At 37.6% G+C, this 23,737-nt stretch overlaps 1 protein-coding gene across 1 annotated transcript in view; it reads right to left on the bottom strand.

The window, feature by feature from the left end:
* The window catches only part of ehbp1 (EH domain binding protein 1), a 508,893-nt gene that overhangs the window by 94,849 nt on the left and 390,307 nt on the right, over positions 1-23,737 (bottom strand). Inside the window, 3 exon segments of the mRNA XM_051919668.1 lie at positions 982-1,884; positions 5,287-5,335; positions 6,131-6,309. Of these exon segments, the coding sequence (XP_051775628.1) occupies positions 982-1,884; positions 5,287-5,335; positions 6,131-6,309 (1,131 nt within the window).

The raw sequence follows: 23,737 nt of genomic DNA, 5'->3' as shown, positions 1-23,737 counted from the left end.
AGGTTCAGGGGGCAATTACTTTTTCACACAGGGCCATGTAGGTTTGGATTTTTTTTTCTCCCTAAATAATAAAAACCACCATTTACAAACTGCATTTTGTGTTTACTTGTGTTATATTTGACTAATGGTTAAATGTGTTTGATGATCAGAAACATTTTGTGTGACAAACATGCAAAAGAATAAGAAATCAGGAAGGGGGCAAATAGTTTTTCATACAAACAGCCACACAATATTCACTGTATATATCACATTTAATCAATAAATATTCACATTCTAATATTCACCCACCGATGCCAAAGACATGACAATAAGAATATCAATCATGAATATGCACAAGAATGTTGGCAGTGGTTAAAAGGTTGGTGGATATGCGTAAACAACTTTTAGCCAAGATCACATGCACTGAGCTACACAACTTTACCATAATATGATAAGCAAAAAGGCAGACTTTGGTTTGTTTGTTGATTCTAACAAACAGGAAGGTGAGTGTGCACACTTTTTGTTAAACCAACTGTAGTATACACAACGGTTAACAATTTGTTTTTTCCCATATTCATCAGGTTGGTGATTGAAAAAATGTAAATGTATAGGTTAACTTGCAAATCTAAACTGGCTCAGTCAAAGTGAATGTTAGTGTGTGTGTGTGATTGCGCCCTGCAATGACCTGCTATGCTGTCTGTTGTTTTTCCCACCTTAGGCCCTGTGCTGTTAGGATTGGCAATATACCCAGCAACACTAATTTGGTAAAGCAGATTCAGCATTCAGGACATATTGACACATAAAATACTAAACATGACCTTAAGATTACTATTAGCAACACTATTGTTTAGGTGCTATTTTATATAAAATGTACTACCCTATCACAATATTAACTGGGATATAAACATGGAAAGTGAGAATCTACTATCCAAAACGATGCTCGCAGCCTCGTGATATTAGTCTTTCATGAAAAATGTAAGAATTTAAAGAACAAATTCTTACCTGGGTACAATTAGGTGATTGATCTGTATGGTTCATAACAAGGCTACCATCAAATGTGACATCTGATTCAGACATCCTCAAAGTGGCCCTCTTTTTCTTGATAAGATCAGCATCTCTGTTGTAAGTGAAACCCAACTTATGAGCTGGAGAAGGGCCTGCCTTCTTATATGGAAATGTGGGCTCTTGGCTCTCTGATGCTGCTGACAGTCCAGGCCTACCCTGTTCTGATGTGCTGCTGGCACAGTCTGAATGTCTATGTTTTTCAGTGTCAGAATCTTTACACAAGAGCCCTGCAGATGCATCATTTTTTTGATCGCTGACATGCTGTAAATCGCTCGATTCTAAAGTGTCTGCTTTCAGCAGTCTCCTATTGGCAACTGATGGCTGTGCCTGTGCTGTATCTGTGCTGTCATATTTGTGTACATTCTCTTCTACTGATTTGCCACTTCTGTTAGAATGAGATTTTGGAGGATCAGTGTCACTTGTTGTCCTGCAGGAGGGGGGTGAAGCAGACCCAAAATCGAGAATGACATTTGGAGCCTGATGCAGATTTTCTGGCTCCTCTAGTGAACTACTGATAAATGTACAGTCCTCTTGGGCAACAGATGAATTCTCTGAATTCAATGGTTGAGGCTGTGAATCCCGGTTGACTTCGTTTAGTTCTGCATAAAATTTATCTTGATCAATAGAGCTGTTGGTGTCTGTCTCAAAATCCCCTACTTTGTAAGTGCTCCTGCTGCTGTTTGCTTCAATCTGTACAACATTCAACTCTTCACCGCTAAAATGAGCCCTTATTTGATACAAATAAGTCATAACAGTTAACTTATCAGGAATTGCAAGTAGAACCATATCTGAGGGCTCCAGCAATCGAGAGATTCCCAAAGTGGCAAAGCCATCATATGCCTGAGAAAGAATCAACAAGAACAGAGACAGCTTAAGGACCCACCAAATAATACTGTAACTTAAAGTGAAGAGACATCAAGCATCAAACATTCAAATACAGATCTAAAAATATTAATAAATTAAGAAAGGAAAAGAAAATTGCAATGACAATTTAACAGGATTTTTTTAGTTTTGACCATTTCACAAAATAATGTGAGTATTACAACTAGAAAAGAAACAATCTGAAGCCTACAGTTAATGCATGATTAAACAAAGTTGAAATAAAACATCAAGCAGTTATAAAGGACTTAAGAATGCTTCGATATAAAGAGTTTGTTTTTTTTCCCCCCAAATTTAACTGAATTAACGACCATGCATATGCACACAAATAGTTCCAACTATATAGAAAAATGACATTGTAAGTAAGGCAAAAATACAATTTTAAGATAATTTCATAAATGCACTGCCAAAACATTTGAAAAAGTCAAATATATATATAAACTGCAGCTTTCACACTTTGATGTTAAAATGTTATTTTTTTCAAGAAGAAAGAAAATAAAAGTTAAACTAAGCAAGCAGTGGTCCCTTGTTATTGGGTAGGTATGCTTCTAGAAGCACATATTGTTTTGTTTTTTGTCCCTTTAAATATACACAATTATATCTACAATCAACTGTATGACTGTGAAAGAAAAAAAAAATCTATAAATTACTTTTCAAAAGTCTAATCGAGCAGTCACAGAAATAAGCATATACACCACTCTTGATTACTATTTATATGATCATAAAGCAGCAAGACAGCACTAATAACAAAAACAATGGAAAACTATCTACCGGTGATTTAACTGCCATATAACACGAGAAAACATATAATTTTCAGTTACATTAAGAGAACAAGTTAACAATGAACAAGTTAACTCTTTTTATATTATAAACACATAAATTTAATAGAGATAATAAACTAATTTGTTTTGAATATTCCCACTGCATTTTAAACTGCTCATGTATTATTATATCTAAAAATTAAAAGCTACTACATGGCAAAAAAAAACTGTAAAGCCACACTTTGTTTCCCTTAAGCTGTTTAATATTTTGACCAGACAAGTTTGATCAGCAAAATAAGTAAAAAAACTATATGTAGGTAGATAACAAATCTCAGCTAGGTTCTAGAATAGGACAATCAGGAATCAGTAGGACGAAGTTTGCACTGACAGAGAATGTCAAGGATGGGTTCTCAGATAAGAAAGTGAGATATAAAGAAACACTAAACTAATCCGTCCAGCACCTTATCAAAAGCGATCACCTTCTCCCTTCTACTGCCCATGTAATTGCAGTGATTTGTGCTGATGAAAAATACAGGCAGATAATCAAGAAAGAAAACTCAATCCTCGATCACTTGATAGGTGTGCGTAAAAAATATCCATTATAACATGACAAGCAGCAACTCCAAAAAGCACCACCCTAGCTCTGTATCACTAGTTGTATCTTATGTCTACTGATAGCATTTTTTGATTCTAAAAGCATACTAACACCATTTTTATTGTCTGAGGGTCTTGACATATTAGAACTGCAGGTTTATCCAGTTTTAAAATAATCATAGTAAGCCGTTTCTCAATTTACAATTAATTACTACTGTTTTTGTCGCAAGCCTAAACAATGACCATTGTTCAAAAGCATAGCTCTGGATAGAACATAGACTTTAGAACAGCAGAAAAGCATTTACACCATACTATTTAAAATTTTCCCCTCTTTAAAGTTACTCCTAAAAGAGGGGAAAAAAAGGCTACTCAGGTTACCTGCTTTAACTTTTTTTCCACCAAGTGTTTTTTGCACTGAGTATTTAAATTTAAAGAAACAAACACATCCTCACAGTTGTAATAAACGTAACTACAGTAAATGTGTCAGAACCTGAGATAAAGAACAAGATTTCAAGTTTTGTCTTGGAAAATCTATATTGCTTGATGTTTTTAAATTAAGGCCCATTTTTCCCAGGAATTGTTTCCTAAAATTATGTATTAAAAAAAGTTTATCATCATGTATAAAATTAAAAAAACAAACTTTTGCTTATTTAACTTTTATTTACTGCTGTCTGTCTCCATCAGAACCACAGGCAAAATTTTAAACATTTTATTCTCCAAATCAAACAACATCAACATATATGTTAAGATCAGATACTACAAGAGTATTAGTAAACTACATTCTATATAGAAATATCAATAAATATTGTCAATTAATTTTAATAAAGAAGCATGTGAAGTATATTCCTTGATTACATTTTCTTGATTATCAAAATTTGGATTTGCATCAATAAAAAAGGACAATACAATGGCCTTTCAAATGTTACCAGTCTCATAAAGACATTCTATAATCTTAACCTTGTTGCCCTTTCAGTGCTCACTTGTGACTTTGTTTAAACAGCTCCCTTTTACATTCTCTTAATTTATCAATGCTGTATTTCATTCATAGATGGTGCCTTAATTGGTTAGGAGGAGGAAACGTCAAATCCACTATACATGTGCACAGACATTATACATGGCCATTGTTCCTTATGCTGCATTCATCCTAAACAAGGGCACTAGGGGTTATCAGTCAGAATTGTGTGAGGACAGGAAATAAACCTGCAGGAAGCAACTGTGATATTCAATGTAGCTGTCAATTGAGGGCCTGCACTGATGATGAAAGAAATCGGTTACACAATAAACAGTATAGGCAGTTCTCAGGAAAAAGTAAATGCATCATGATACACTGATGATGCTGAGAATTAAAATCAGGCTTGTGAAACTATAGTTTTAATGGCACCGCTATTGATGGTTAAAAAAAAAAAAAACAACAACAGTGGTTAGTACAAATATCTACTCACAAGGCCAAAACAAAATCCTCTTAATTACTATACAAATTTCAAATATGTAATTCAGAGTACTCTCTATGTAATCATTGCTAATTCAAGATTGCATATGTGCTATCTATCCAATAAAATCACTTCTATATATATCTGGCTCTTGAAATATGGTACATTTTCCAAAGTTCCAGAATTATTTTTTTCATTCAGAACAGGGAAGGTAAAGACATAGAGAATACATTATATATAACGCTATAACTATACACCTACTCATACTATATGCATGTATATATACATATACATACATTTACAGCATATACATATATAAACATACACACACATATACATGCATACATACACACATACATACATGCATACGTACATACATACATACTGTACACACTCACACACAAAAAAGTATTTTCTATGATATAATATTCCAAGGAAATATCACTTTCCTTTAAAATTGTACAGCAAAGAATATTGGTCAAAGTAACATTGAAAACCATTTGATAAATAAAATAAAAATAAAAGAATAAGGGGAATACTGTTGCTGATGCAAGAAGCAGGGAAGTGAAAGTCCTTACCTTTTTGTTATTTTCTTTAATATCTTGTGGATTCAGGGACTTATAGTCACTAAGAATGAAAGCAGTATAGACAAAATGAATATCTGAACACAGTAAAATTTCATTTCAAATGACATTTGCAATGGTATTATACAGCAACTAGTAATTTCACAGCTATGCAATCAACGAAACTAATAGAGGGGGAAATAAAATAAAATTAAAAAAATAATAACTACAGATCACAAGGGCTTTTTTTTTGCCTGAAGGTTTCTATCTAAAAAGTAAAGTTAACAGGCAAAGACCAGAGGCCAGCCTTTAAAACCAAATTTACCATGCAGTAATCCCTTGTTGTCAGTGTACAAAGAGCTACAGGCTTATTTGTCTCATCTTATTTCAACACTGACACAATTTTTGTAATCTTCCTGTGGACAGCTATTTGGACGGATTAGTTAAAGGAAAAGGAAAACAAGTCACTTTAATATTAATTCTTCTCCCCATTCAGATATAAAACATTTTATTCCATTGAAACATCAACAGAAACGTAAGTTGGTATAAATAACCACTGCTTAATCACTGCTTGTTCGTGTTCATTTTCTCCATTTCATTGCCCTCTATCAAATAAAATTCAAGTACATTTTTACTATTTATAATTATAAAAAGACACGGCATACTCTACACTTTAGATAGATGTCAATGTACATATTTGCACTGTTATACCAAGAATTATAACATAATATTGTTCTACAAAACATATAGCAGATTTCAATGCAATTCCAAAAACATTACCACCATGCACTCAGGAAAAAAACAGACTTGGAATCCAAGTTGATTTTAAATCAGTGATGTGTTGCTTCTTGTCACTTACATCATATCGGGTCTGAAGTGGTGCAGTAATGCACAGAAGGCTAAGCCATTCCTCCATGATGTAGTGAAGTTTGTTATTTTCACTCCTCGATAGTTTTTTGTAACTTCTCTGCACCATGCAAGCAGCGACTGACTGGCATTTGGCTTTTTCCCCAGAACAGGACTTGGGCCTGGGCTTGGCTGAGTTGGGGGGGGGGGGGTTGTTTATGAATGGGGAAAAAAAGACAGAGAAAGACAAGGAGAACATTAAAGAAATAACAGAATGTGGAAAATTAACATTAATTGACCTAACCAGATGATGCACATCTTTTGATGTCTGTTTAGGTCTTTAAAAGCTGTCAATTTCTCATGATCGCAGCCAGTGAAAGACAAGAATCACAAGTTATTATCTTCAATCCTAGCCCTTGGCATTTGCCTGTGGAGGACACTGGCAGTAGAAGCTTTTAGAAGCAGGCCAAGATCTGTTCTAGTGGAAACGTCACATCAAAACTCTACAATGCCGTAGGCTTTTCCTGTATAACAGTTGAGGTTTACCTTACGCCCTAAAAAAAACAAAAAACTTATTTTTTATTTTTTTTTTTTTGCAACCCAAATAAAAAAAAAATAATACTGTGGAGAGCTTCTATACATCTTTTCAGTTGGCTACTACTTTTTTCACAATAAATTAAAACTATAATCTATCACTGCTGCAAAAATATCACTTTATTTAAAATCTACAAATAAATGCTGAATGAACAATACAACATGAAAAAAAGTTAACCATTCCATCAATGAATAAAACAGCCAGAGATATTGAAAACGTAACATGACATTTCAGTGAATTGTAACATACACGCACACCGAGAAAAAAAAAAAAAAAAAAAAAAAAAAATCACACAACAAGCACCAAATCCCAATCTAATCTGAGTGCCAAATGAATAAATAGCAAGCCAATATGGTTATAGAAGCATTAGATTTTTTGTAAGATTTACTGGATTATCATGTGTTTTAAACTCTATTCATCATTTAAAGAAAATAATTGTTACCCAAACCAAATCCTAATCCATTTTAGTGTTTCAATTATTTTTTTTCTAATTATGTACAGTACCTAATCTAAACATACACATTTACAACAAAACAAAAAAGAACATGTCAAAAAATGTGACAAATAAATTAAATAAAACACAATGAACGTGAGCTGTTCCCAAGGTAATAAGAGCAAATTATTTCATAATATTTCTTGGAAAAGTTTTCAAAGACATTATGCTCCACTTTTAAAACAGAAAGTATTGTAAAAGAAAGCTTTCAAGTTCAATTGAATCAATAGGACAAATTGCTATCTTTTGCCTAGAAGCAAAGCATCTGCAATCTACAAGATAGGATATGTTTACAAAAACAACATGGAAATGTCAAGAAGAAACATCGATCTCCATTATTTTACATTTTTCTTTAAAAATCAAAGCAAGGCCTTGCAATTAATAAATTCTATTTGTGTCCTTTTTTCAATCTAATCCATTATAAGTAAAGACGCTTTCTAATCTAAAGGTGAAATGGGGAAAAGCATTAATAAATATTTCTGACAGCCTAACAACGCCCCCCATTGGTCACATAATGTACTTGCATGAAAAGGAGTTCTTGGTACCATATTGTGATTTGTGACTGAATGCCTGTAGAAGAGTCCTCTACTGTGGATCAAAACCTCAAAGAAGCATATTATTTTGACAAGTTTAAGTGTTTTAAACAATTTTAAAAATGAGTAACACTTGGTGGACAAATGTGTAATATCCACCACAAATGTATCATTACGCATGTGGAAATGTTTGTACAAATATTGTTTATTAACCACTAAACCAACATAGTGCTTACACAAATAAAAAAGAAACATCTTGTAACAAGAAAAAAACCCATCTAATCACAAGCTTTGGACATTCTTCCAACTTAACAACATGCAATACTGCAGCTGCAGCTTGACAAAGTACTTGTGGTACACATTTTGAAGTAAATATACCAAGTACCACCTATAAAATGAATGTTTAATTTTATTAAAAGAAATGTTTTCAATGAACTCTATATGTAATTGAACTAATAAATAAAGGTGTGATTGTTTTATAGAAAAGTATACACAACACATCTATGTATGTCACTGTCAAGTTGACCAATATGCACCTATTCATTTTTACTACCACAACAATTTAGCATTTAAAAAAAATCATAAATTCTTCAATTGACTGTATGCATACATAGTCCCTGATTCAAGTCCCCTGCTACAGCATTTTACATAACAGAAAGTGGCTGCAATCATAGATCATGTTGTAAACAATATGTAGTATTAGAATATCACCCCTTCTAACCAATATAGACACAACAATACCATTTGGTGCATTATCCTCTTCCTTCTGATCACTGAAGTACTATATAAAGACTATAAAATGGGAGTGAGTTGCTAGTGGTTATATAGAGCTACTTTTCAATGTGCAAGCACAAAACAAGACACCATGTCCTGCATAATTAAAACTGTTTAAATGAATACTCCCTGATCGACTGGCATTCCATCCTTAGTTGGTTCCTGACTTGTGCCAAGCACCACCATAATCAGTTCTGGACCCCAGACTTGGATTAAGCAAATTCAAAAGTGGATGGAGGCATGGCTGATTAAATACACGAATTATATTAGCCTACGATCTATCACTAGAGTAATTAGACATCAGTTCAGCATCATGTAAACCCCTCTATCCTATATGGGAACACAATGAAAAAAAAGACATACAGTGCTCCACAAGCTGGTGCAATTAACAGAATTTTCTGAGCAGAGCTATATTAGAAGTGCAGTTTTAATTAAGGCCTTTTCACATTGTTGGTTAAAATAATCTATTGAGCCTTGTCAGACTAGTCAGCCACCATTAACAAAATAGTTTATGAAATCTAACACATATCACCTCCCTGCTTGGCTGAAATGTTTCCCAGTTGTCAAACCTTGCATTGTGAGACCAAGCAGAGGTTCACTTGGTAAACACTTCACATAAACACCAAAAATATAAAAAAGGATCAGCAGTAGTAAATGAAGTTCATAATCGTTACTCATCTACCATATATCCATGTCTTTAAAGACAAATGAGTGTTCTGCACTTGTGTCAGAATTTCATGAATCATACACAATCACATTTTTTTGTCTTTATACACAACGACATCCCTTAAATTTAGAGAAAAAAATAGAAAAAAAACCCCTAAATACTAGGCAAGTGGGCAGAGGTCAAGAGTATACCACATTAACTTTATTCAGATCAGCAAAACTCCTTGCATCAACAGCCGACATGATAAATAAGATTGACAAGTGTCTTAAAGAAGCAGGTACATCGGAAATATTCAGGCTGTAAAAGGAGAATAATAAATGAGAACAAGAAGTTGGTTTGACCAGGGACCATGCTGATTAAAATTATATGAGACATAAAAATGTGTAATCTTACTGATAATCTTTCAACACATTAATAGTACAAAACCAAATTCACAACCACAAAACCAAGCACAAGTTGGAAACAGTAATTCTTTGCCAAATGTTTTATTACTTGTGTGTGTTTGTTTGTTGTGTACACCCTGCCTCTCTCATGAAGGTATTTTCATTGTAAATCAAAGTTTAGACTTTTCATTGAACATGCCACCTCTTTGTCGTGGTAATCACACATTGAACATTTGTACAAAATAATCAGTACCCATTGAAAACCATGGCAATTAACTAAAAAAAATAACAGAAAAACAACTAAAAATGAAGTTAATAACATACCCAAGCAAAACAGAAATATCAAAAATCAAATACTAATGTGCTCCCGACAATATCACTGCAATAATGATGAAAAACAATATAAAACTGAAATAAAACGTGAATTAACACATAAAACAAAACCCTGCCCATGGTTTTTTACTGCTTTGCGTCTAAACTCATGACCCTGACTTGTATCAGGTTTGAAAATGATACAAATATTTTGAAACTTGACTGCAGTATTCATCTGTTTAACTGAATAAACCTTAAATTACTAGATTAATCTGACCCCATTTTAAATGAAATGTTTGCTTCCCTTGAACATCATGAACAAAATAAAATTCACTATAAAGTCAATTAGATTTATGTTTTCTTTGACACAGATCAAAAAATTATCAATCAGAGTAGTGCTGGGCGGTATACCAGTCATACCAAAAACCGTTTTTTATTTTTGTTATGATATGGATTTTTCTTATACCGGAACACCAGTTTAAATAGCCTAAAATAGTCTCTTTTCTTTCCTAGGGCACGAAGCAGAGGCAGAAGCAGACACTGGCCGACAGTGAGATGAATCGCGTTGCCGTCGTCATAGAAGAACTCCAGGCTTTCAACAAACAGATCCAGAAACTCCTGTCCAGACGAAGGTACTTAGGGATTTGAAGGCTCGGCTGCTGGAAAAACCATCCTCGTCATCTGAAATCGATGCAACACCTCGGGTTTCAGTAACATCAACCCCACGTTGTGCCACTCACTTCCAAGGACAAGTAAGCTTCACCCCCGCGCCTCGTCAGGAGCGATGACAACACAGATGAAGACCTCGGCATGTTTCAGCTATGCAGGCGGGGGTTCAAGGCTAGAACAACTTCATCGCCACAGGCGAGCATTTTGACCCAGAACCGGTTAGACCCTCTCCGCGTCCCCAGTTTGCCTTCAACCCCAGGTGATGTAATCGTGATAGGTGATTCGATTGTAAGAAATCTCAATATACGCATGCCCTAATCGGAAATCTTTTGTTTCTTGTTTTCCCGGTGCTCGTGTCCGAGATGTGATGAGACATGTGCCAACAATCTACGAGAAGCACAAGAACAGGGTAGTGGGATCCATTGTATTACATGCCAGCGTAAATGACGTGAGGCACCGACAGTCGGAGATTCTCAAGGCTGACTTTGCAGCACTAATTAAAGACATGAAGGAGAGGACCCCGTCGGCAAGGATCTTCGTTTCGGGTCCACTACCTCTAGTTAGACGATCAAATGAGTACTACAGTCGTCTGCTGGGATTAAACAACTGGCTGAAAGGCTTCTGCGAGAATCAGGACATCGGGTTCACCGACAACTGGGACCTCTTCTGGGAAAGGCCGCGTTTCTTCAAGCGGGATGGCCTGCATCCGAATAGATTCTGTGCCCGGGTCCTCTTCGAAAACATCGTTAAGGTAATTAGTCTCTCTTGATTGTCTATGTCTACTCTTAACCCCTTCCGTAATGTTAATGCTTTGCTAGGACATGATAATTGCTTAACAAAGTCTTCCGTAAAAGTGCACAACATTAATACTCTAATAACCAATCTCAATGCACGTACAAAATCTAGGCAGTGCGGCATAAACACCAATAATTTAATTACAATTACTACTTTAGATGAACAATGTATTAAAACTATAAAAACAGATTATAGATTAAATAAAAAATACACGCAGAGAGGCGCTAACAAAAATAACTGTTTCTGTTCCAAATATCAATAATGCACATAAAATTAACTTAGATCCTCAAATGAGTGTCTGCTTAGAATTTCAAGAGCAAAACTTAAAAGAAGTGGTGAGGCAGCCTTCTGCTGTTATGCACCTAAAATCTGGAATAGCCTGCCAATAGGAATTCGCCAGGCTAATACAGTGGAGCACTTTAAAAAACTGCTGAAAACACATTACTTTAACATGGCCTTCTCATAACTTCACTTTAATTTAATCCTGATACTCTGTATATTCAATTCATTATAATAACTATTCATGGTGGCTCTAAAATCTGTACTAACCCCTACTCTCTCTTCTGTTTCGTTTCCCAGTTTTTTGTGGTGGCGACCTGCGACACCACCACCTAATCAAAGCATCATGATGTTCCAACATTGATGGATTAAAAGCCAGAAGTCTGCATGACCATCATCATCAAGTCCTTCCATGAGAACCCTAAATACAAAGAGGACTGTTAAATTATGTTAGGTAGAATGCCCAGAGGGGGCTGGGCGGTCTCATGATCTGGAACCCCTGCAGATTTTTTTTTTTTCTCTCCAGCCATCTGGAGTTTTTTTTGTTTTTTCTGTCCTCCCTGGCCATTGGGCCTTACTCCTATTCTATGTTATTTAATGTTGTTTTATTTTAATTCTTACTTTGTCTTTTATTTTTAATTTCTTCATCATGTATAGCACTTCGAGCTACATTATTTGTATGAAAATGTGCTATATAAATAAATGTGGTTGTTGTTGTTGTAAACAACATTCGGAACATGGCACAGCAGGAAACTGTTTAAGGGGGGACCTTTTTCACTGGTGCACCGCAAAATACGCATCCAACAAGAGTACATGTGTTAGTGGAGGTATTGAGTGGTGAAAATGGACAGAGAACATTCTGAAACTGAAGCTATAGCAGACGATAAAGTTGAACATAATGACACAGAAGAACTTTTGACGAAAAAAGGTGCTGCGTCTGTTGTCTGGAAATACTTTGGTTTTAAAAGGTCGGATGTGGACCATTATGTTCAAATGTGTGAATACTGTTTCTATACTACTGGATAATACTGCAAGCCAAGTTATAGTTGTTTTATTTTTTTTCAATGCTGTGTAATGTACCTGGTTATTGTGTAATACTGTGACGGTCCCCTACAGACTCCCTCTTCCCACACGGGAGTCTGTTGAACCAACACCATCGATAGTTATGACCGAGATGAGCTGAGAAATCTCATTGAAGCCAGGGGATGGTTGAAAGTGCTCAAGTGCTTTTGTTAAAAACTGTCAAAGTAAAACCAAAAGTGTCCATTGTGCAGTGTTCAGAAAAATACAGTACCCAAATAAATAGCAAGGCGGCACGGTGGCGCAGTGGGTAGCGCTGCTGCCTCGCAGTTGGGAGATCTGGGGACCTGGGTTTGCTTCCCGGGTCCTCCCTGCGTGGAGTTTGCATGTTCTCCCCATGTCTGCGTGGGTTTCCTCCGGGCGCTCCGGTTTCCTCCCACAGTCCAAAGACATGCAGGTTAGGTGGATTGGCGATTCTAAATTGGCCCTAGTGTGTGCGTGTGTTTGTGTGTGTCCTGCGGTGGGTTGGCACCCTGCCCAGGATTGGTTCCTGCCTTGTGCCCTGTGTTGGCTGGGATTGGCTCCAGAAGACCCCCGTGACCCTGTGTTCGGATTCAGCAGGTTGGACAATGGATGGATGGATAGAAATAAATAGCAAATCTATAAAGCCAGTGAAACATGGGGATAAAATCCATAATAAATAAATCGTTAAAATGCAGTCTCTCTCCTCACCCGATCACAGCACACCACCTTCTGTCTCCACGGCACACCCTTCACTGGCGTTGCTGGTGGAGCCTTTGCAGCACAAATTACTTTCTGCCAACCCGTTTTGGCTGCCGCCACACTACGCTGCCAGACCGTCTGAGGTCGGCACACCTCCCGTTTTCCTTCGTGCTCACTCAGTTGCTCCTTAGATCCATTGGGAGGTCTTACATTTCGCTCGCCCCACTCTACATGCTTAGTCAGTGGGGTGAACCAGCCCCTAGATCGCCTAAGCCTGTACTCCCTCAGAGCCCCAGCTCGTGCTGCCTTCTCCGTCCTGGTGTCTGGATCGTCTCCCATGACTACCTTTTCCCTTCTTTAACCTCCTTGTGTTCTATCTTTTCTTTTTTTTGCTTCACCCTATCCTGCTGGTTGCAGTTTTATTATTTATGTACAGTGATCCCTCCTCGATCGCAGGGGCTGCGTTCCAGAACCCCCCATGAAAGGTGAAAATCCGTGAAGTAGAAACCATATGTTTATATGGTTATTTTTATATTGTCATGCTTGGGTCACAGATTTGCACAGAAACACAGGAGGTTGTAGAGAGACAGGAACTTTATTCAAACACTGCAAACAAACATTTGTCTCTTTTTCAAAAGTTTAAACGTGCTCCATGACAAGAGAGAGATGACAGTTCCGTCTCACAATTAAAAGAATGCAAACATATCTTCCTCTTCAAAGGAGTGTGCGTCAGGAGCAGAGAATGTCAGAGAGAGAGAGAGAAAAGCAAACAATCAAAAATCAATAGGTGCTGTTTGGGCTTTTAAGTATGAATGTCAGAGAGAGAGAGAGAGAAATGCAAACAATCAAAAACCAATAGGTGCTGTTCGAGCTTTTAAGTATGCGAAGCACCGTGCCGGAAGCATGTCGCTTGACAAAGCAGCTGCAAGGAAGCCCAGTAAGGAAGGAAGCAATGTGAAGATAGTCTTTCAGCATTTTTTAGACGAGCGTCCATATCCTCTAGGGGTGCGAACAGCCCCCCTGCTCACACCCCCTCCGTCAGGAGCAGAGAATGTCAGAGAAAGAGAGAGAGAGAGAGAGAGAAAAGCAAACAATCAAATATCAATAGGTGCTGTTTGAGCTTTTAGGTATGTGAAGCACCGTGCAGGAAGCATATCGCGCAACAAAGCAACCACAAGTAAGCCCAGAAAGGAAGGGAGCAATGTGAAGGTAGTCTTTCAGCGTTTTTTGAGGAGCGGCTGTATCCTCTAGGGGTGTGAACAGCCCCCATGCTCACAATATATTTGAGGAGTTTTATTTAATATGTAATACGTGGTCTGATAGGGTAGCTTCTCAGCCATCTGCCAATAGCGTCCCTTGTATGAAATCAACTGGGCAAACCAACTGAGGAAGCATGTACCAGAAATTAAAAGACCCGTTGTCCACTGAAACCCACAAACCAGCGAAAAATCCACGATATATATTTAAATATGCTTACATATAAAATCTGTGATAGAGTGAAGCCGCGAAAGTCGAAGCGCGATATAGTGAGGGATTACTGTATACAGATTAGCTTGAAGCAAGGTCCATATTAATGCAATTTGCCTTAATGACGGTTCAGTTGGTAAAAATGTCATCACCAAGTTGCACTTGTTTTATTTTATTTTGGTGAATACTGTGTAATGTACCCGGGCGTGAAGTTTTGAAGTAATAGTATTATTACTGGAAGTTGCACTATTTATTTTTTTGCTATTATTTATTAGTTTAAATATTATGCAGTTTAATGATGGTAAAGTTGTTTAAAAAGTCACTTTAACGTGTCAGTGGACAGAGATTGTTAACATTAACAGAAATTGTAGTTGGTTTACAAAAAATATTTACCATTTACTCCTTTTCTAAGACATGTTCAGTGCAATACAACTTTTGACAAGCACCTCTGGATATTTTACTAAGTCTAAATGCCTCTTTGGATGGTTGACAATTTGTTGTCAAAATTTGTTCAATAAGAAGGTTCTATATTTTGACAGCAACTGTCATGCAATGTGATTCCTTCTCTTCATTAGTGCCCCTCTCCTTGAAAACTATCACTTTATGGGGCCATGCAAACCTGTATTAATACTTGTGTGCACATTAAAATGTTTTTTTGTACAATGTACAATTCTCATGACAGTGGAATAGGTTATTCTTAGCCAGTCTACTGCAGTAATTGCAGTGGAAAATGTGGTTAACTCATGCATGGGAAAAAAATACAGTCGAATACCGTGAAACCGGTACAATTTTGAAAAATACCGTGATATAGAATTTTGGTCATACCGCCCAGCACTAAATCAGAGTACCAATAATACATTTATTCTTACTTGCAGTCTAGTGGCATTCTAAACCCAGATAAATTTAGGCTGATATTTTTGATGATAAAACCTAAGACCCTGAAATCTTCAGCTCTTTACTGGAACAGACGTTCAATTAAACAGCATGTTGTACACTGTAAAATCTCTTAATTATTATTACCTTTAAAAACAAACCTGTACAGCACCAACAGAAGACAGTCAAACTGTTGTAAGAATAAAACAACATGCACACTAAAAGTCTAGGTTTAGTATTTCTATACATTCTGCCAATAAGCAGAAGAGAGAATATGCTGAATATACGGTACTTATCTCATTAAAAGTATGCTGGTAATAAAGTGTTAATCTTCATTTCCAGCTGTACATCAATATGCTAAATATTATTATATTCGTAGGGAACATTAATAACAGACATAAATTTTAAATACTAAAAGGGTAGAAAATATAATCAGAGTACTTTGCACCTCTTATTTGAGTTTTCCCAGATTCAGAAGGAAATTATTACCAATTATTTCTGACTCGCTTTACAGTATTCACACAAACTGGGTTTGTAATCAGGGGTGACATTCAATTTTTTAAAGATCTTATTATATTTACAGTTCATATTTAAAATGTAGTGTGAACTCACAGTGGAGAAGTAACCAGATGTTTTAGAAGCAGTGTACACCACTCTCTAGATGCTTACTATCCTTAGCAGAAATATTGTGATATCCATAAAGAAAGAGTTGAAAACACTCCCAATACAGGACCTGCAGAAAATGATCAATGCTTCCTGTGACACTCCAGAATTCTTTATTTGCCTCAAAAAGAATAGCCTTTGGAAAGCTTTATTGAACACATCAGAAAACATTTATGACCATAAACCTAAAACTCTACGCAATGTGTGCCACATGGCGTTGATGTAAAAAGATGAGGGATGTGATATGGTGAATATTCATATGAAATTGAGAACAACATGCACACAGTAGGCACCCAAGACTCTGACAGTTGTGAGGCAGCAATCCAAATTAATACAAGAAAGACACCCTTAACACTAAAATTACCAAAGCCTACAAGAAAAACCTTGTAAATCCGGGCCACCTTAAATCCCTTCGCACCTCTCCGTCAGCATCTTTTGTCTTGTAAATGTGTCGATAAGCACAAGCAGCCTGCTATACCACCCCCCCCCCCCCACCACAGAAGGTCTCCCAGTTCAAGCCTTGATTATCTGAGAGTTCGCTGCCTAGAGTTGTATACGTTAAATAATTTCATGTGTGTTCCGTGTCTACAACAATCTATGTAAATACATCGTTAAAACAAAAACATTTTTCATGTTTTAGTAATAAATGACAAAATGTAGATATGAACTGTATAATGTATGAAGGCTGAAGTCCAAATATCAAATAAACACTTTCACAAAAGGTGCAAGTGCAATATGACAGCTTCCGTGGTGCAGTGGTAAGAACGGATGATTTATAATCCAGAGGTCGCGAGTTTGAAACCATCTCTCTCATAAATTTACCGTTTTGAGTAGTGAGCTGCTCTTATTGTTAATACGTCTGTAACAGCTGGTGTCAATTTATAGTATTAGTAAAAGTTTGTGTTTTTTTTTTTACTTTTATTCTCTCAGTCACGATCACGATACAACACCCACCCCAGATCTGACGCTGTTAGTTTTTATCTGAAACTGGGAATAACTGTAGATGTGAGTGGTGTTTTGAGACAATGGAACTGGAAATTCTTTGATCTGGAGGGATAAAAGCTGAAACATAAATGCTGGTGCATCATGCCTTTCTGGTATGTCATTGTCCCTTGAATTTTTTCTGTTCAGTTTTATTGAGTGTTTCTGCTCACGCTTAATTAGTATGCACCTTACGGTCCATGATGTCAAAGCTGTACTGACAAAAAACAGAGACATAGGTATATATATTTGGAATAATTCATTTTATGACCTGTATAGTACATTTTGGAAAACATTGTGGCACGGATGCAACATTATTCATATTCATTTGCATGCCTTCTTGCGGTTGTAATCAGTGACCACATCCCCCCCCCACCGATCTTTCCCAGTCTCCATTTTTTGGTGCATGGTGGTGTTTCTTTTGTACTCCAGGACATGCAGAGGAAAGAATAGTACAGACAGGTCAGTTCCACGCTATATACAATCATCAAATTCAAATGTTAACAGTTCCCACACACCTAAGGACCATCCTTCCTACTTTTACGACATGTGTACCTGTTGCAATGTACACACTTTTCTCTGTGCTGTGGCTCCTATTACATTGAAGGGGAGCCTGACACTGACTGAGTTTGCTTTCCTGGGGGAAGCAACTGTCTTCAAACAAGAAATCCTGTGAGCAAGGAGGCAGATTGCCCTCAGGAGACTTCATCTGTAGCCTCTCTTTCTCATTCAATGACACTGTCACACAAAAAACAATGGCAATATTGTATTCAATTCAGCTTTGTGATCTTAGTCTTTAAATTCACATTACCATGCTGCCATCTCCAATTAATTCTAGCCCACCAAGCTATTAATATTAGTTAAACACATTAATTCTTTTATATAGAAAAGTAAGAAATTGGAAAGGAACTGATTTGTTATATAATGGGAATACAAATGGTACACGATGGGCAAGAAGATCAGGGCCTTGCCGCAATTGCTAGTATATAAAGTCATGTGAAAAAGAAAGTATGCCTTCTTACAATTTTACAGTTTTATGTATTAGGGCATAATAAAAAAACATCTGGGGCCTCATGTATAAACAGTGCATACGTACAAAAATATTACATACATGTTTCCATGCACACATCAAGATGTGTAAAAATTAAACTTGGCGTAAAGTCATGCATATTATCACAGCAGCCTCACTCGGCTCGGCTATGCAAACGGGCAACATCCAGCAACAAAGCAGTTGGGATGATATTATATATTGTCATCCAGATACATAAGATTTCTTTACAATGTGGATAAACTGGCAAACATCAAAGCACAATGCGCTGAATTTTTCCCACTTTTTTTTTTTTTTTAAACAGTGTTGCTTCAGTTCAATGAGGTTTGTGGTCTTTCGTTTATGCGCGACTCTCTTAAAGTCCTGTCTCGGCATTTTAATCATGTTGAGATCTGGATGTTCTTTTTAGAGAGAAGAGGCTTTCTCGTGGCAACCCTTCCAGAAGAAGCCACACTTCTTCAATCTTATTCTAATTGTACTGTCATGAACCTTTAACATTGTAACTGAGGCCAGTTGAGTCTGAGATGTAGCTCTTGGGAATTTTGCAGTTTCTCTGAGCATTGCACATTGCTTTGAATGTTGTCCACTTGTGAATAACCGTTCTTACTGTAGAATGTTTTGGAAATCACCTTATAAACCTTCCTAGACTGATGGGCAGCAACAACTGCTTCTCTAATATCATTGCCGATGGCATTCCTCCTTGTGTTAACACACAATGGAATGCTCATCACACACATGGATGCTCCAGACCAGCAAAATGCCAAAAGTTATGCTTTTATAGAGGTAGTCACACTTGCTGATGATATGTATTTGACCTGGCTGCTACTTGCCCTCTTAATTTCTATGGAAGTAGTAAGGTCAGGTCAGGTCAGGTTGGGGAGCATGCACTGGTACAGTGTGTTGCCTCACCCACCACACGATGAAACTGCTTGGGATCCTGGTTGGCAACTCCCCATGCAGACCAGCGGTCCAGTCCCACCTTTCAGAAATGACCATCTGTCTGCCGCAGCCAAGTGTTACATGGGTGTTCCCTTAGCCTGGTTCATCCACTCGGGTCCTCAACAATGAGGATCTTTGGAGCTGGATCACCCTCTGCGAATCGTGCCACATTGCCATTGTGCAGTAACTGACACTCCCTCACGATGCACATGGGCCTCCCTCTCTCACATGGACGCTATTCAATGACCTGAGACGAAGACTGGACTCCTTTGGTACTGTGCCTCATTCTGGAATCCATGAGCAATCACTCATTTGACACAAAGTCAAACCAGCGGTACCCAAGGACTCTCCAAAAAGACACAGTACCAAAAGAGTCCAGTCTTCGTCTCAGGACACTGGATAGTGTCCATGTCTCACAACCATATAAAAAAACAGGAAACCCCAGGACTCTAAATACTTGGACCTTCGTTCTTTTGCATAGATTTCTGGAGCGCCGCACACCCCTTTCCAGCAACCTCATGGCCTCCCTATGCTCTCCCAATCTGTCTACTGACTTCACATGAAGAGTCACCTGAGACATGAATGTCACAGCTGAGGTAAGTAAACCTCTCAACAAGGTCGAGACTCTCTCCACAGACAGACACACTGTTCATGGCTGTCCCCAAGAGGTCATTAAAGACCTGGATCTTGGTTTTTATCCAGGACACTCGCAAGCCCAGATATTCAGACTCCGTGCTCAGTCTCTCGACAGCACCGATCAGATCCATTGACTCAGTGAAGATCACAGCATCATCAGCAAAGTTAAGATTAGTGAATCTTACTTCGCCAACAGATGCCCCTCAGTTGCTGGACCGCACGACCATGCCCAACCCCCAGTCCGTGCAAGTATTGAACAGAGTCGGAGCAAGAACAGACCCCTGAAGAACCCCAGAATCAACTGGGTACTTAATTTTGAATTGTACTTAATTTTAATTTGTACTTAATTTTTCACACACTGCTTCTGCCTTTTGGCTTTCTGTTAAAATAAAATAATTACACAGTGTAACAAGTCATGTGTTGCTGTTCATCTGAGGTTGTATTTATCTAATTTTAAGACCTCCTAAGGACCAGGGGCCTCATGTATAACGCCGTGCGTAGAACTCACACTATAACATGGCATAAGCACAAAAGCGGAAATGTGCGTACGCATAGAAAAATCCAGATGCAGGAATCTGCGCGCACGCAAACTTTCACGTTCTTCCACTACATAAATCCCGATCAGCGTGAAAAGTAACGCACGTGCACGCACCTTCTGTCCCGCCCCAACTCCTTCCAGAATTATGCCTCTTTGAATATGCAAATCTATATAAATAGCCTTCTGTGAAAAGACAATGGGAAAAGAACGGGGGAAAATATAAAAATTTCAGCAAATACCAAGTGGAGGCAAAGGAAAAACGTACTATTTGTTGGTTTAAACAGTGTTATAATCAACAAAAGAAAGTTCATCAAGTGACATAGTGTTGGAGAAACTCGAAAGCTCAAGTTCACAAAGTCGCACAGTGCCAGAAATAAAAAAGAAATCACATATCAAAGTCGGTGTGAAAAGGTGACTCGTAGCGGACCGTCTGAGTGTCATATGAAAGCTTATTAGGGTACAGAGAAAAAAAATAGGCACACAGTGGGGAAAAAAGCACGAAATGTCAACTTTAATCTCAAAATTTCCACTTTAATCACATAGTTTGTTTTGTCATTAAAGTAGAACATCATAAACTTCATCTTAAAATCGTTTATTTTACTAGTTTCTCAAGTAGCACGTTAAATGCTTTGTTCTGTATTTGATCTTCTATGTGCTCTATGTGTGTGAATCACTACGTGCTTCCGTTCTTTTTCTTTCTCCGACAGGACACAGAATCCATTGCATTCGTGATATTACAGCTCTCTGAATAATTAAAATACTGAGATGTATACGTGATATCATTTTCATGATGATAGGAATGAAAGCATGTTATTAAACATGGGAACACGGTGGCACAGTGATTGTTCATATCTCACGCAAGAGGCTTGCTGCGCCATGTGCAACCTTCGATGAAATAATTTATTACAGAAGTACTGTCTCTTTCAAACATACTAACCTCTAATTCCTGTCCTTACTTTTCTTTCTCCAAATACCCAATCGCCACACAATCAGCTCTGCAACAGATGTTAAGCCATCTGTAAGCTTAGAACGCCGATTCTTCAAAACTTTTAAGGAACATTGAAATATCTTCGTAGTACATGTTTAATTATTCTATCCGTCTATTCTTCGAGTGTCGCGTCAGCACCAGCATTAATACAGCGCAAGGCAGGAGATATCCGTGAACTAGCTAGCGCTGCGGCACCGTGTCCTCACATGTTTAATTATTAACAATACAGATTATTTAAATAAAGTTAAAGTTTTATCTGTATACTATAAGCAACATATTTTGCTGCATTTCATCTTAAAAATAATATTGTCATCATACGCGCTTTATAAAGTGGTGCAGGTTGTGCAATATTATAACTGTAGTGCAAGTTTACAGTGGGGTAATTGTACTTATAAGTACAAACAGTTCTACAAGGAGCACTTGATGGACTGATTGAGTGCGTTTAAAGTTCTTGGGATGAAACTGTTTCTGAAACGCGAGGTCCGTACCGGAAAGGCTTTGACGCGTTTTGCCGGGTTTCTGAGGCAGTGTGTGCTTGAAACTGTATACCGATAATTCTCTTTCCGATCAGCTGCTGCTGTGATTCCCCACTCAGATACAGTGATCTAAATACTCTGAGTGGTGCAGTGAGAGTAATATGGAAAAAGATGATCTGCTGTGGCAACCCTTAACGGGAGCAGCTGAAAGAAGAAGAAGAAGATGCAGTGAGCGTAACAACACTAAAGCAGTTATGGTATTTGGAATACTATGGCTATTCCCTGGACCATTATATTGCTACAGGTTAATTACAATCAGATGCATTACACTAATAAACAATATGCAGTTAATTTCAGTGTATTTATAAAGCCGCATCAGGAATGTGGGTCTAAGAAAGAAAGGGTGACCACACAGGAACAGTAGCACTGCTTTGACGCTGGGTGCCGCCAGTCTGCAAAACCGAGCGGAGAAATTGCGTACGCCAGGGTATGAGGTACCGTGGAAATGTGCATGGCTTTACGTCAAGTTTAGGTTTTATACATCACAATTTGAGCGTGGAAATGTTCGTACGCAACATTTCTGTGCGTACGCACTGTTTATACATGAGGCCCCAGATGATTATGTTTATATCAGTTAGGGCAGCTTCACCTTTAAATATGTTACTAATTAGTTCAAACACATTTACAGCTGAAGGCTGATAATGTCAGTTCTTTACAATTATAATCTGCTGATAATACTGTTGAATCAATTCAGTATTAAACTGTATGTTTACATAATTCTTTTCCCCTTCAATTTACTTTCTGAGAAGTTGTTTTTTTTGTACTCTATTAGTTAACGTATCCAATGCAGAAGGAAAAGGATGCTGGTGTGTGAGCTATTTGAGCCCATGTGTGTGCTCTGCATAGTATTTGACTCATTTGCTTTGGGCATTCGAGGTGCTGCTGGAGAGGTACGTAAACAGACAGAAAAAAATTTTTTTGTCCCCAGGGGGAAATTTGGCTTTTTACACAAGCTTTTTAAATATATAATACATAAATAAAATATTAAATATACAGATATACACACACAGACACACACCTTGGTCTGAATGCACACCAGAATGACTATAAAGCAAGAAAATTAAAAAGAAAGAAAAGATTTGACTTGCTATCACAGTGAGGCATTATGCAGACATATTGCTGTTGGTATAAAGGAGTCCCAGTAGCATTTTTTCACACACTTCTGCTGAACTATTCATTGGCTGAAAGTACTTAGTGTTTGTGTGTCAGAGAGAGGATGTGCAGAATTGTTCATAATGGCATTCAGTTTTGTTTAAATTCTCTCTTTCGCTGCTATCTCCAGGGGGTCCAGAATGCGTCCAATAACCGAAATTGCCCTTTTAAGTAGCATGTTGATTTGATGGTACTTGTAGGAGTGGACCACCTTTACATCCAGTCCTTGAATAGTGATCAGACATAGAGTCTCTTTGGTGCGGCGAAAGTCAACAACCAGTTCCTTGGTTTTGCTGATGTTAAGAAGCAGACAACTCTTTTCACCAAGAAACAAACCTCTCCACCTGACTCCTCTACTTTGTAAATAATGAGTAAAAGAGGAATATAAACAAAACACAAGGTGAGACACAAAATTAACCAGACTGGGCTTGGGGCTTTCCTGGAAAACCGTCTAGAGGTCGGCTGAACGTGACTCATAGAACTATATCCCCTCCTACACGCCCTCTCAAACTGCTGCCCAGCTAGGCATATGCTGTGATTAGCCCAGTCAGTATTT

The sequence above is a fragment of the Erpetoichthys calabaricus genome, chromosome 15 (genome assembly GCF_900747795.2).
Source record: "Erpetoichthys calabaricus chromosome 15, fErpCal1.3, whole genome shotgun sequence".
Lineage (NCBI taxonomy): Eukaryota > Metazoa > Chordata > Cladistia > Polypteriformes > Polypteridae > Erpetoichthys > Erpetoichthys calabaricus.
Note: the sequence above shows the minus strand (reverse complement) of the source record. Positions and strands in the feature narration are given on the sequence as shown.